This window comes from Amblyomma mixtum, chromosome 3 (assembly GCF_055824585.1).
Source record: "Amblyomma mixtum isolate Tamu chromosome 3, ASM5582458v1, whole genome shotgun sequence".
Taxonomy (NCBI): Eukaryota; Metazoa; Arthropoda; class Arachnida; order Ixodida; family Ixodidae; genus Amblyomma; species Amblyomma mixtum.
The window spans coordinates 142,669,487-142,684,453 of record NC_143014.1 but is presented as its reverse complement, the minus strand read 5'-3'; the positions used below and the strand labels follow the sequence as shown (position 1 = coordinate 142,684,453).

The following is a 14,967-nucleotide window of genomic DNA, read 5'->3' as shown; positions in this document are numbered from 1 at the left end:
ATCTCGCGCTGGTCGGTCTGAGGGCATCGTTTGGGCGCAAGATCCGCTTGCGTAGGGAGGAAGGTGCTGTACAACGATCGCGGCTTCTCACGTCTAGTAACTACTGTACGTTCGGCGGAAACTAGAATTATTTGTTTCCTTTTGTTACTCCTGACTGACGCGTACCAAACGCGCGATAGTACTGACACCAGCTCTCGAATCTCAGCGCTGCGACATTGGAACATTGCCACGTGCTACGACGGTGGTGGCAGCAGCCCGTCGCAAATCGCTCGTATCGCGCTTTACGGATGAACGCACAGCTAGCTGCGCACTCCTTCCTCCGCACTAATTCCAGCGCGTGTCCTTTGAGCGTGCGCCGCCTACAGTCGTTCCCTCGGGCCTCTTTTGCGCTGCGGTGCTACGCAACGGTTTCCGTCGGCAGCGATGTGCGAGAACGGCGCCACTTTCATGAGACGGCGGTGCGTGTTTCGTGCTCTTTGCATATATGCCGGGTGTATCAGCGAACACTTTAAATAATTTTACAAAAATAGGCTTTTGGGGTAAAAATACGGCTTTTGTGGCATAGTATTACCGGTGTTGGCGGACACAAGAAAAACGGTGAATCGTCTTAAGTAGGAAGCTGGTTGACTGATTTCGAATAATGAACTTTTTAACTATTAGTGTAAGGCGCCTAGTTGCAGTTAGATATTTGTAGCCGGTCGTTAGTCATAGCCATATCAGTTTTCAGAATTTCGAAGACGCGATTGCCCTCGCTGCTGTGGCTGTACAAAATTTGACTGCATCGTGCGAAAAATACATGCGCTATCGAAAGCGTGCAGGCAAAGCAATCCCTCCAGTGCACGTAACTAGCCGAAATATAGTTCATTAGGGTGGCTTTTTTGGCTTGTTGGTAGTACATAGTTTCAAAACACTGTAGCGCAACCAAGGACGAGGTCAAAAATGAGCAGAAGGAACACCACGAGCGCTCGTGGTGTTCATTCTGTTCATTTTTGTCCTCGCCCTTGGAAGCGCTACAGTGTTTTGAAACTAGTCGAAAAGCCAAATTTTCCCGAGCCACAGCGCCAAGGATAATCGCGTTTTCAAAATTCTAAAAACTCATATGGCTATCACTTATGACCGGCTGCCGATCTCTAATTGCAACTAGGCGCCTAACTCTAATAGTTAAAAAGTTAATTATTAAAATTTAGTTAACCAGCTTGCTACTTAACACGATTCACCGGTTTTCTGGTGTACGCCAACACTGGTAATACTGTGCCGCAAAAGCCATGTGTTTACCCCAAAAAGCCTATTTATGAAAATTTTTGAAAGTGTTCGCTGAAACACCCGGTATATGTTCGGAACCGCGCTGCTGCGATCGTGCATCCACCGCGAGAATGCCGGAAAGTGCGAACTTCGTTTTTGGCTTGGCTATGTCATGCTTCTGAAGTTCTGAATGGCACTTTTGAACGTTTGCCTCGGGAAAAAGTCGTACCTCAGCTGCTGATGAATAACATCGACAATTCAGCAGCAGCTGAGGAAGGGCTTTTTTTTTTTCCGAGGTAAACGTTCAGAAAGTGCCGTTCAGAACTTCAGAAGCCTGCGTGAATACATTAGAGACTTCGTGTGTATACGATAACCTGAATCGCGGCGCAGCTACGGTGCCTGTGGAATAGCACAGCTATGGTTCCGTATAGGCGAATCAACGTTTCCGGCGAAACACTTGCTAAATACGATGCTTGCACGTTCCGGCATTCCCGCCGTGTGTCTTTTATGCAATTTTTAGACAATCTATGCTGCCAGTGGCTTCGCGAATGGTCGTGCCTCGAGATATATGATCGGGAAGTTATCGTCGTGGAAGCGCTGCTAAGTTTGGTTGGCCGCCGCTCACATAGGCTGTGCGATATGAGGCGATATGAGGCGACGATCGGCATGGAAGCACAGGATCCCTCTGTGGCGCCTACGAAACCTGGAGATAGCGGCGGGGCCATGTCACGTGTTTCAGTGCGGCATCGAACGCTGTGGAACACCCCCTCACGACCAGCAGTCATAATCGAGCAGAGATGCAAAGATCGAAAGCTAGCCGTTCGTTCTCTCAAGCGTCCTCCTAATATCGCCAGACCGGTAGAACATGGCGGTCCTGGTTTTCACCTCGCTATGTACCTCGCGGATAAAGGTTAACATGTGTGGGCGCTATGACGAGGCAACTTCTTATTTCGCCTTTGCGTGCACAAGCGATGACCGGACAGCGAAGAAGTTATTTACTGGAGTCGGAATTCATAAATTGCATCGGTACCAACCATCCGGTCGGCCAAGACTGGACCACTTAAACCCCGTACTTACTCTCTCTGTGAGGTATTCCCCCTCAAATTGTCGTCGTCGTGTCTGCTCTCTGCATCCGGCAGTGTACAGCACCTCTGACGGTCTCGCATTGCCTGACAGTTGCGGTACGCGCACTGCAGAGGCACTATAAATCCGCCATTTTAACGCGATTCGCACGTTAGGCGGCAAGCCCGGGGGTGTGACAAACGAAATTCTCATTGATCGATTATCTACAGGGTCGTTACGTCACACGGAATTGAAATTGATTAGAACATCAGAGAAATTGGGATTGTAAGGCAGCAACATGGATGTAACGACATCCTTACATGTCATTATGACATGTAATGATGTAAGGTAAATTAACTTCTCTGAAAAGAAGTTGGGCGGGGGGGGGGGGGGGGGGGGGGGGGGGGAATTGAACCCGGGACACTTGAATTGCGAGTCAGACACGCTACCCCTAGGCCATCGAGGCACTTTTTTTGGTAACATGGTATTTATTACAATAAAATTATGATCTATTTGCATGAACTATTTACAAAGCTTTTAGGAAATGGCACCAAAGAAATCTTAAAAAAAAAAACGACGAAGCAACAGAGCACTAGAAGGGAGGTAAGGCTGAACACTCCACCAAGAGAGAGGGTCACTCCGGTTTAAAGTCTGTCTGCTCATACACTTCCCTCAGACGAAAAATCATTTGGCAGAAATGAGATTTCGTCGAAGCAACTGATTCGAAGTGCCGGTCCATCATTCGAGTTTTCCATAAGCTATGTAGCCCAATCAGAAAACAAAACGTATCAAGGGGTTCATCAACATACTGCACTCCCACAAGGTATCGTATGGCTTGAGAAGTCGAATAAATTCGTTTTTTCAAGGTCCGTTGCAGGTCATCCCAGAACAGAATTGCATCTTTACAATTGATGAAGCATTTTTCAGTTGTTTCAGGGACATTACTGACGCGGCAGTTTACAGGCGACACAAAAAAATGCTCTTTTTTTTTTTTTTGAAGCCATGACTTCACTTGCAATGTTACCGCATGTCGCTTGTAAAAGGAAGTGCACAGTGAAAGTAACATTTTTTGCACCCATGCAAGTACATCATGCCCCGGCAATCCAAAATAGATTGAAATGTAAAGAGGAAGAGGAAAAAGCATTGAAATCAGGTCTTTATGCAAACATTTTCGGGACGCTGAAATGAAGAACTCTGTTGAAAAACGTACTTCCGGAAAGCGCACAGCAAACTATGCCTCATGCATAAAAGCCCATATACAAGTACGGTCACAGAAGTTAGAGGACACAATCAGCGTGGGCGAAGCATTAACCAAATTTGTCTGCCATCGAGGCACGTTCGATGGTCTTGGTTAAAGGGAGGCCTTGTGTGTCTTGTGGAGAATAAAAAAAAGGTTAAAACATAAACTAACGAACAAAAATAATAAATATATATATAAACAATAAATAAGAATAAAGAAATCTATATAAAGGTAAATTAAAAATAAAAATAAAGGAATAACGTGACAGTGCCCGTGTCTTCGAAATGATATGCAAAGAGGAGGAGCCCAGCCCGCTGAGGGGATCCATTAACGCCATCGCGTTCCCCGAATTTTTGCTGAATATATTAGCTGAAACACTGTTCATAAACTAGACCAAACACGAGTGAAGATCAGCGCTTTACAGAAAAGCCCGCTGGAGGAGTTGCTAACTTGCTCTCTAATTTGCTGGCTGTCATTCCCCTCGCGTCACCGCCAGTGTCGCGTGTTTTTGTAGTCGGAAACGAAGACCACGAATTCTCGCCGTATTTTGGGACTGCCTTCCGCAGCTACAGCATTTCCTGTTGCATGACACGAATGTCCGTCATCTTAACACAGCCAGCTCTGTCGTGACGACACGAGGGCTTGTTGTTGTGGCAGCCGTCTTGAGGACGACAAATTCTTGTCGTATTTCTGGCACCGACTCTGACGTGCGACAGAAATGTCTGTCGTTGCGCCGAAAGCTTCTGCCGTCATTTCCGACCGGACACCGCACTGAAAACAAAATGTGAAAAACTGGCGCATAACTGCCACCGGTCGGTACGCGAAGCTGAGTCGTTCTCTGAGCACTTGATGGACGAACTGTATGCACTCAGTTCCTTAAGGTTGGCCGCGTTCGGGCGGAGCTATTACCGGCATTGCTTTGCAAGGCTAGAAGCTCCTGTAGGTAACAACGCCCTCGGATTCTTGCGAAACCGTGGTATGCAGAAAACGGCGGTCCAGAAATTACTTATGTCGACCTCCCTTCCGTGTGAGTGCTGTAGAGAGAAGCGTAGAAGGTGGCACAGTAGCCGTTTGTAGTCCGGGGCTTGAGCGGCGCGAAAATACTGCACCATCCCCCAGTTGCTCACCCTGAAGTGGTTCACTGACTCTGCAAAATGGTGGTTAGCCTGATGGTCCGGCCTCGCCTTATGGCTTTGCCAGGTCCTATGACTGGACTGATATCTTCTGAATGCGATATGTAATATACGCGACGGAGCGGATATAGTTGTCACTGTACAGTTCCACTGGTGCGACTTCCACCCCGAGAACGGCGCCTGTGCTCTACCCCGTATACTGTTTAGTGCCCTCTTACATTCCAGGCAAAGCGAATGACTTGCATCCACAAATAAATATCCGCCCTAACTTGTCTTCGCTTGCATTGGAGGCCGTGGACCCCGTGGACCCCTACAATGGACCCCGCAACAGTGACCCCTACAAGCAAAATTGCGGTCTGAAGGAAAGCTGTGGTTTCTCCTTTGCTGGTCGTACTGCTTCAGCGTATGTGCGCCACAATCAGACACCACGAAAATTGATTGCGCTTCTTCGCAGCGTGGCTTTTGCAGATTATAGCCTCATTGTTCCGCGGCCTTGGCGGCCTGTGTGAATGACACTAACATTTCGCGAAATTCCGCAAACGGACTTTCCTCATATCTCAGTTGGCTCTGCCAAAACAGTGGAGCTCTAGCTAGAACGGCTGTGAAGGCCACCGGACGAGCGCCAAGGGTTTTGACAGGAAGTACATTCTAAAAGGATCAAGCAAAAAACCGCAAGCCCTGGCGTAGTGATCACTCAAAGCGCGTGGTCGGCCATCTTGTTTAGGTCGATTGATATTTGTGAAAAAACCTGCTTGCGGAATTTCGTTTAAGGTCCAGAGAGTGTCTGCCGGAGACAGCGCGAAGTGCTCACGCGTCCGATGGGTGGAAATGTCATCAGCTTTGCCATTATTTTTCTCCAGATGCGGCCGCGGCGATCACATTTCGATGGAGGCGAAATGCTAGAGGCCTGTGTATTGTGCGGTGTAAGTGCATGTGAAACAACCCCAGGTGGTCGAAATTTCCGGATCCCTTCACTATACGGCGTCCCTCATAGCCTGCGTCTCTGTGAGACGTTAAACTTCCATAAATGAAATCACTAAATCATTCTCTATGGATGCATGTTATTCATGTATATTTGGCATACATTTGGCATTCACGTATATTTGGCAATATTTGGCAGAGGCCTTCGAAGTGATAGATGTCCCTCAAAGGGGGCCCTCCGGCCATTGGGGTCGACCGATTTTCATTACGCCGCGGTTAATTCGATTAAGTCCCGGTGATTCCCCATTCATCTGCCACCCCGTGCGCTTTCACGCTAGCAAGTCGGTTAAGGGGAGAAGGGGAATATCTGCCTAGGGGGAAAATCGGGTCGACGCCATTGGCTTGAGGGGCTGTTTTGAGGGGTATTAGCCGCTTCGCTCTTGAGTCGTATCTGAATATAGTGACCGTTAAGCAGTATGTTTGTTTTACGTTGTCCACGATTTACATATAGGATGGGTGTTGTCGCCATGTGTTGTTACGGGAAGCGTGTTTAAAAACACGATTTATTAGTAGTCCTTACCGGGTGGAAAAGTTTTGAGCCTTGCTATGTAATTGACAGCGGACGGTTTGCAAGTGTCTGAATGTTAGGGTTGTTGGTTTATTGGGGTTTAACGTCCCAAAGCGACACAGGCTATGAGGGACGCCGTAGTGAAGGGCTCCGGAAATTTCGACCACCTGAGGCTCTTTAACGTGCACTGACATCGCACAGTACACGGGCCTCTCATCTTGCATAACGCGGTATATATATTGTACGCAAAGTGGCACAACTATAAAGAATGTAGCGTGGACCGTTGAAAGCACCAAGTGCACGCCATGTTGTATGCTTGTGTTCTCCAGTAAGACTGTCATCGTGCAATGTGGATGTGAACTTGAGTTAATGTCTACGTCACTGTGTACACATACGTCACTGACCCTGTCGTCGTCCCTTTGCGGCGCAGGTCCGGCGTCGGGGAAGCGGAGCAGGCTGGCGGCGGGCGAGACTAGCGGGGGCGGCGGCCGCGCGCTCTGGCGGCCCCTGTGGCAGCCCGGCTGGCACCCGCGGGGGGCGCCCCCGCCGCTGCTGCTGCCCTCCTCCTCCGCCATGAAGGACTCCGAGGGGGGCGGAGAGCAGCTCGAGGAGGCCCGCGTCGAGGCATGGCTCGACGAGCACCCGGCCTTCGTCGGCGACTACTTCATGCGCAAGGCCTCGCGAAAGGTGCGCCCCCTCTGTTGTGCAGCACCTGCTTGCTCTCCTTCTTCCCTTCTCCATTTCGCTGCGTTTTTTTCTTTTTGATGTTGTAAAGAGGAAAGAAAAGACGAGAGGTCCGGACTAGGTAAAACAGATTACGCAGGGTGGTTCGACAAGTCTAGTCCAATTGTATGAGGTGACGCCACAATCCATGTGGTGGTGTCACAGCTGGCAAGTATTGCTCTTCATAATGCTAATAGCACTGTTTATTATTAATACTGCTTATAATGATATTACTCTAGAGGGTATAGGGACTTGTAAAGCCACCGAACCATGCAGGAGGGCTGATAAAGGCTAACTGTCAAAGAAAAGTGCTGTGTTCGAGGCGAACATGTCAGTATACTCGCCAAAATTTGGATCTTGAGAGATGAGTTGCGTGCGTAGCCTCTCAGCGCAGTCTCGAGAAAAGGCCTCAAAATGTTCGGCTCAGCGACCCGACACGTGTTCCTTCATGATGAACTTTGTGGCCCTCGTTAGCCGATGCGTCCAGCTGGCATGCCACCGAACCATGCAGGAGGGCTGATAAAGGCTAACTGTCAAAGAAAAGTGCTGTGTTCGAGGCGAACATGTCAGTATACTCGCCAAAATTTGGATCTTGAGAGATGAGTTGCGTGCGTAGCCTCTCAGCGCAGTCTCGAGAAAAGGCCTCAAAATGTTCGGCTCAGCGACCCGACACGTGTTCCTTCATGATGAACTTTGTGGCCCTCGTTAGCCGATGCGTCCAGCTGGCATTGAGCTTCGCATGTTATATTGCTTCGACAGTACGTAGGCACTCCGGCGGATCCAGACTCGAAGGGACTGAACTTACGCTTGGTGTGAAGCCTTTTCAAAGTGGACAAAAAAAAATTGCTTAGTTGCAGGCTAGATGGTGCATGCTTAGCTGAGATGGTTATTGGGGCGGTGGTGAGATGGTTGGGTGAGAGCCTAACTTGTCGAGTGCAGCAGTGATATACTTCACTGGTCTCTCTGGTTTGCATTGCCCACGCCTCGTCAATTTCAGTGCCAACCAGATCAGCCTATAGCTTGTGGGTTTCTAAGTGGACACAGGCCACCACCCACCGCGGGTTCGAGCTTCGCGCGAGCCAAGGGCCCCGATCAGCCGTCACCACACACACACTGGGACACCGATGCGGTGCACTCAACCTCCGCTGGGAGGAGAGCGATTCGCCGCAAAGAAATAGGCCTCCAAGTTCACAAAGGAGACGTTTATTCACATCGTCCTCCAGCTGATACACACACACTCAATAGTCACCCCGTCCCGGGGGCGCGCGAGGAGCAAGGCTCCGCTGCGCGCACGAAGCGACTCGAGTAATGCGCACCGCTAGCACGCCGCTGCAGGAGAATGTCCCCGCGGCAGTGCTGTGATCTCTCTCTCGTGTCGACCGTTGGGCCGGTTGCGAGAGAGAGTGGGCATTCAACGCAAGGTACGCCTGTCAGAGGTCGCTGGACCCCGCTGGACAGGCTCGAGCCGCTGCAGGTCAGAGGACACGTGCGGGCGAGCTCGAGTAAGCACTGGTCCGAACGGCAAAGGCCGGCAGGGACAAACAGTAACGTACGCACCTTTCGCTGTCTCGGAGGGATCTCTCTCTCTGGGCCCCGCTCGGACGGTCGCGCAGTGCGCGGCCGCCCGTAGCGGGTCCCGATTTCCCGCCAAAAGGCGCCAATGGCAAAGGCCGTTGGGGAGCCGGGGCGGAGCTGTGGCCAAATGACAGTGATTAGTCACCTAGCCGCCTCTCCACCGCCTGAGGCGGGAGCAAGGGAAAGAGGAGAAACAACGCAGGAAGCCGGCACAGCCGCGCAAAGGCAACGGCGGAAAGCCAGTATTCCCACATCCCCCTCTCCTTAAATGCCCTCCTACCCATCGGCAAAGCACGCGGCCAAAAATAAAGAAATCAATACACAAAAAAAATAAGCTACACTTCAGTTCCAAAATAAAGAAATGAATACACAAAAGAAAAACTAGCTACACTTCAGTTTCAGCCAGAACAACGTAAGAAAACAAAGGAAAAACAAGGCAAACAAACAAACACTGGCATACGCTTCAGTAAATCAAAACAGCTTGCAGATTATATACACGGTACACAAGGCGATGTGAATTCAACTGTACAACTATGTGACAGGTGGATGTCAGCCTCAAAGTTCGATGGCGCGGCCCAGTGGGCCGGTCGGCGACTCACCGCTCGCAGGCTTCAAGTTGAACGCGTTGGGAGGGCCGACGACTGATGGCGGTCTTCTTTCCGTTGATGTAGGGTGCGTTGATGACGACGGGGCCGCGGCAGAGCACTGACCTCGCGCCCTTGGACACGACATCACGTTCGGGCACAAGAAAGTTAGTGCACCCCTTTCACGCCGGCTGAAACGGGCGAGGACGTTCGGCGGCGTCCAGATGTGTAACCTTGTCCACAGCGAGGGGTCCTTCTCATCCTCGCGCTCACGCAGAAGGACACAACGGCACAACTCCCAGGCGTCGCCTTGGTTCATGGTTACGCGCGCGCACAGTCACAGCCACAACCACGCATACACCCGCAAGTGCGCGGACGCTGGTCGGCGACAACGACCCCCTCATCAGAAGCGTCCAGAGGCGCCGCGGCGAGGGTCAAAGGGTGCACTTTCCGCCCCCCATCGTCCCAAACGCCCCGCCAACTTCCCCTCCATACGGGCCGCACAAAACTCGCACCGCGACACACGGCTCCTTAACGAGCCAACCACCCACAGTCGGGCCGGAAATGAGAAAAGGCGCGCTGTACAAACGACACCTAATCCAATCCTTCTGGAAGATAAGAGCAAGCACGAGAGGGCTGAAGTTTCCCTATGTACAAGCCGGGTAAAAAAAAAAAAAACTGAAGGCTAACGCAGACGCATGTTAGCTATGTACATCTCGGTACGCTAGAACGAAAAACACACGTACAAGCAGGAAACGAAAGTCGCTAGAAACTGACTCAAGCAAACAAATAAATAAACTGATAAACACACAAGGCTGGAACTGATCATGCTGCCAAAAACAACAACAAAAAAAAAAAACACACCGTGCTTCACCTGGGTAGGGCCTGACAAGAAAGCTCGCCAGCTAGCTGAGGCTGCGTGCCTTCGGTTGCGGAAAAGTCCGCCGTCCGGCATCAATCACACCGGTGACCGTCGCCTCAGATTGTACCGGTGCTCCGTACGCTTGCGTTCCGCAGCACCAGTTGTGCCTTTAAACTTGCCTTTGATACCAATGGGTACCGGTGCAAGCTCATCAGACCGTGACGCGTAGGCCTTCAGGTCAATGAACCCCTGCTTGCTCCTGGGGAAAGGCCCCATCAAATCGCAGGTGGCCATCTGCCACGGACGCACACTGTCAATCGGTTTCATCATTCCAGGCGGCTTGCCACCCCGTGACTTCACCGCTTGACAGACATGGCAGGAACGGCAATAGCGGATAATGTCACGCTTCATGCCGGGCCACGTCACCGATTGACTCAGTTTTGCAAAAAACTCTGGAGTCACTCAGATGACCGGCCAGTGGTTCGTCATGAGAGAATCGCAAAAGTGCGCCTCTTAGACTTTTGGGGATAACCACCTAGAACGGGTCGATGGACTCGTCATCGGTGGCTATGTACTTCAGCACGAGCCCGTCATGGTCCAGCAAATATGACTCCCCGGGGTTCGCCGCGACACACGCTGGCTTCTGCCCCCCTGCGCCCGCTACAATACAAGTAGCGTCACGGCGCTCCGTCTCCCTGAGACCGTCGCTCACCTCGCGACAAAAGGGGTCATTTTGCTGGCTTTCAGTAGCTCTTACGGCTGAAAACGATTCCAGTCATCCCAGAGGGGAGCATGGTCTCGTCCCCACTCAGGTTTGCAGCCAAAATTTCCGTTCGCGTCGGCAACTCCGAGGCGCTCACGAAGAGTTTGCCTCTCGACCGCTTTGCGAAGCGCTGCTTGCCTGGTTAGCGGAATGGGTTAACCCGTTTGCGGGTTCCCCCTCCTTGCCGCCCGGCGGCTCGTCCGCTGTTTCGCCCCCTCCGCCTACAGGCGTCAAGGCGCCGCTGGCGAGTGGGGCACGGGATAGCGCGTCAGCTACCACGTTTGTGCTCCCCTTTCGACACTGCACGGAAAAGTCGTAATGCTGTATCAGGAGAGCCCAGCGCGCTAGCCGACCCGCAGGCTCGCGGAGCCGCATCAGCCAACTGAGCGCACTGCACCCCTGCCTCAGTGGAGGCTTGGGCGGGCTACACGAACGAGGGAGGCAAGGCTCCTAGTTCGATGAGCGGCGTGGTTTCCACAGGGAACCGGGCCAGCGCCTCGCCGTTCCCAGAGCACAATTGACTGCTCGCGGGGCACGGCTGCTGCTGTTCGAAACTGCCGGTTGCGGCAGCGTGACACGAACTGCTTTCGCACTGGGCGGAAAGCTTGCACAGCTGAGGCATGCGACCAGCGGATGCACCGCAGGGTGCCTCCGATACAGCTCCAATGGGAGCCGCGTGGTCGACATTTTGGGTTGTCTCGCCGTGAACCCCACTGGGGGCCGCGGCCAACCACGGTGTCTAGCTATTCGAAGGAACAGCAGCCATCGGATCAAACGACGCTACAACTCCGTAGGGAGCCGACATGTAGCTGCCGAGTGCCCCGCTGGGGGTGTTAGACACGGTGCGCAAGCGTGATCGTCAAGGCGACCTGCTCGGCTAATGTGCCGTCAAAGGCGTAAGCGCCAGTGACTTAGCACGTTGGGCGCCAGTTGTGGGTTTCTAAGTGGACACAGGCCACCACCCACCGCGGGTTCGAGCTTCGCGCGAGCCAAGGGCCCCGATCAGCCGTCACCACACACACACTGGGACACCGATGCGGTGCACTCAACCTCCGCTGGGAGGAGAGCGATTCGCCGCAAAGAAATAGGCCTCCAAGTTCACAAAGGAGACGTTTATTCACATCGTCCTCCAGCTGATACACACACACTCAATAGTCACCCCGTCCCGGGGGCGCGCGAGGAGCAAGGCTCCGCTGCGCGCACGAAGCGACTCGAGTAATGCGCACCGCTAGCACGCCGCTGCAGGAGAATGTCCCCGCGGCAGTGCTGTGATCTCTCTCTCGTGTCGACCGTTGGGCCGGTTGCGAGAGAGAGTGGGCATTCAACGCAAGGTACGCCTGTCAGAGGTCGCTGGACCCCGCTGGACAGGCTCGAGCCGCTGCAGGTCAGAGGACACGTGCGGGCGAGCTCGAGTAAGCACTGGTCCGAACGGCAAAGGCCGGCAGGGACAAACAGTAACGTACGCACCTTTCGCTGTCTCGGAGGGATCTCTCTCTCTGGGCCCCGCTCGGACGGTCGCGCAGTGCGCGGCCGCCCGTAGCGGGTCCCGATTTCCCGCCAAAAGGCGCCAATGGCAAAGGCCGTTGGGGAGCCGGGGCGGAGCTGTGGCCAAATGACAGTGATTAGTCACCTAGCCGCCTCTCCACCGCCTGAGGCGGGAGCAAGGGAAAGAGGAGAAACAACGCAGGAAGCCGGCACAGCCGCGCAAAGGCAACGGCGGAAAGCCAGTATTCCCACAAGCTCCTGCCTCACTCTTTTACCACCACCACCTCTCTTTATCTCTCCCAATCGCTAGCCTCATCCCTGCTCTACTGGTGGCGAGAGATAGAGAGCACTCCTTAAATCGCGACATACCACTTAAACAGGGCAAACCATATTTGTTCTTTCTTTCTTGGCGAGACGGCACTGAGCATGGTCTGAACTTTAGGCATGCGCTATCTCGAACCAAGCGCTTCCCGCTAGACGTCGCTCGCGCGCTGCGGAGCACAGCGGAGCGCTCCCTTCGACGCTCAAGACAGGTTTGTGTACGAGTGTACTCCCTTGCAATCGACGGGCAGGAGAACGTCTCATCGCTGTGCGGGCGCCCATCGCGGAAAGCACTTCGCTCGCCATTGAACCAAAGCAGAAAGCAGACAGGAACGAAATGAGCGCGCGTCTGAAACGCCTGCAGCGCCGCCATGTGCTCCAAAAACGGCGTTGAGCGGTGTAGAAGATTCTTCACCCACTTAGTCAGTCATCACTGTCCGATCCACCTCGGCTGAAAATGTGAGTGCAGGTGAGGAGAGTCGTCCTCAGACTCCCCGAGAGCTATACGTTGGCCGAAAGAATACTTTTCGAAACTGTCAGTCTTTTAGGCGGGACTATCCTGGTACAGGGAATAGCACACAGAGGTTCCGGACAGCCCCGAGCAGTACCGGTCAGTCCAGAACGACAGATCGAAGCGACTATACATTCCGCGGTTCGAAAAACGGGCCGTAACGTCTTGATAGCACAAATATTTCATTGGCTAGCTCAACGGTGTGCATCATTCTCGGCTGCGAGAGCCGGGTTTTGACGGTGGTGGAAGAAACAAGAAAGAGAGAAAAACTTGTGCACTTAGAATATGTGCCGAGCGCCGTTATGCCCTCGTCACGCTTTGTCTTCGGTAAAGTAGCTTCTAGCATTTTTCTTTTTTCTGCAGAGTGAATCGTTTAATGTCCGTGTTTATGTTGTGTATTGTGTGTATATTGTGTTGTAGGTGTTTTTTGCTGTGCATCGTGTCGCGAGATGTGTCATTTCTTTTCTTGTGCGAGAAAGGAGTAGCCAGCGCCGCTGTTAGGCACAACCTCTCCTTACATGTCCATGTAAATAAATGACGTTGTATACAAAAATAGGCGTCATGACGGTGAGCCAAGAAGCACTATTAGATGGTTTTATTTTTGCGATATGCGTACCCAAATGTAAATATCACATGAAACCGCAAGCGTGCTACGCACAGATCTCGCTCATTCCCGTGTGGCGCCACCGCACTGACCACTTTGGCACCACGCAGGCACCCATGGCCGCCGGCTAAAATTTTTTTGTGGCCTTTCTCAGTTACAAAACAAGTGCTGCCCTAGTAGTGCCAACAACTGTCGCTAAAACAGAGGAAAAGGAAAGAAACTAAGAGTACAGCCTTTTTCAAAAGTTTGGAGCCCAGGGGGTTTTCTTTTGAGCCACACTGTGTCGTTCTTATTGGATCTCTAGCGCTCAGAATTTCCTGAACATGAGAAGATTTCTGGTACTGCCTCCTGCAATAGGTAGCACTTCAATGAATGCTCCTGGAGTCCCAATATAAAGCTTGGAAGCGAACCCCCTGGGCTCTAAACTTTTGACAAAGACTGTACGTGTCAAGAGAAGCCGTCAGATGTCCAAAGACTGGTCCCTCCTTTTCTTCGCGTTGCGCATTGACACTTTCTCTCCACGCAACTCATCGCAGCTTAACCTTGCATGTGCATAACGCTTTCTCTGACTCACCGCAGCCCCGCCCTACGCACTTCGCAAAAACACGGACCGTCTTCATAGTGTTAAGAGTGGACAACGTGGTCCTGGAGCCGGGTGTGACTCATCGCAAAGCAAGGGATATGACGAGGCCTGGCGCCGGCGGCAGAAGCATAGACGACGACGGCCGGGGCTGTTGCACTCCAAATCACCGAACCTCCGAACCGATCGAAGGAGGCTGTCTCCCACCGGCCTGGGAGAAATTACTGTCAGACGAGTGTCGTCGTTAGGCAAAGCTGCGGCGAGGAGCTTGCGACGGCAGCAGCACGGCAGAAGCACCGGTATACGTTGGCCGAGTCGACCTTCGGGTCACCGAACGGGATGATGCTACGCAAGGTCACGCGGAGCGAGGCTGCTAATTGAAAGACGCTGTGTCGAATGGGTCTCGTGCTTCGGCCATCCGGCGGGGGAGTTCGAGAAGGTTCAACCACCTGCGAGAAGACTGCGGGATTCTGCTTTCCCACGGAGGCAACGCACAGAACACTTGCGGCAGTGGTCAAGGTGACGCATCTGTGTTTGATGACTGTCTTCCCCTTCTCATCCCCCAAGCTGTGAGAGAGCGAGAGAGCTTCAGCACCGCCCCGTGCCGGGGGTGGTACCGCCAGCGTCATCAATGGCCCATCCGATTGGACAACGTTATTCGACCTAAGTTCCCTAGTCAGGGATCTGGGGAACGCGAACCGTATTTAACGGGATGTTGTTGTGTGATCGGAGGATTCGCATTCGCATTCCATTCGATTCTCATCTGTAAATATGTAGAATAAACCCTCTTGTA

General features: G+C 52.5%; 1 protein-coding gene across 5 annotated transcripts in view; it reads left to right on the top strand.

The window, feature by feature from the left end:
- Positions 1–14,967, top strand: part of Pde11 (Phosphodiesterase 11) — a 376,721-nt gene that overhangs the window by 291,748 nt on the left and 70,006 nt on the right. For all 5 annotated transcript variants that reach the window (XM_089581354.1, XM_089581356.1, XM_089581357.1 and 2 more), the window contains exon 2: positions 6,597–6,853. In XM_089581354.1, coding sequence (XP_089437480.1) covers positions 6,597–6,853 — 257 coding nt within the window. The remainder of the gene's footprint in view (positions 1–6,596; positions 6,854–14,967) is intronic.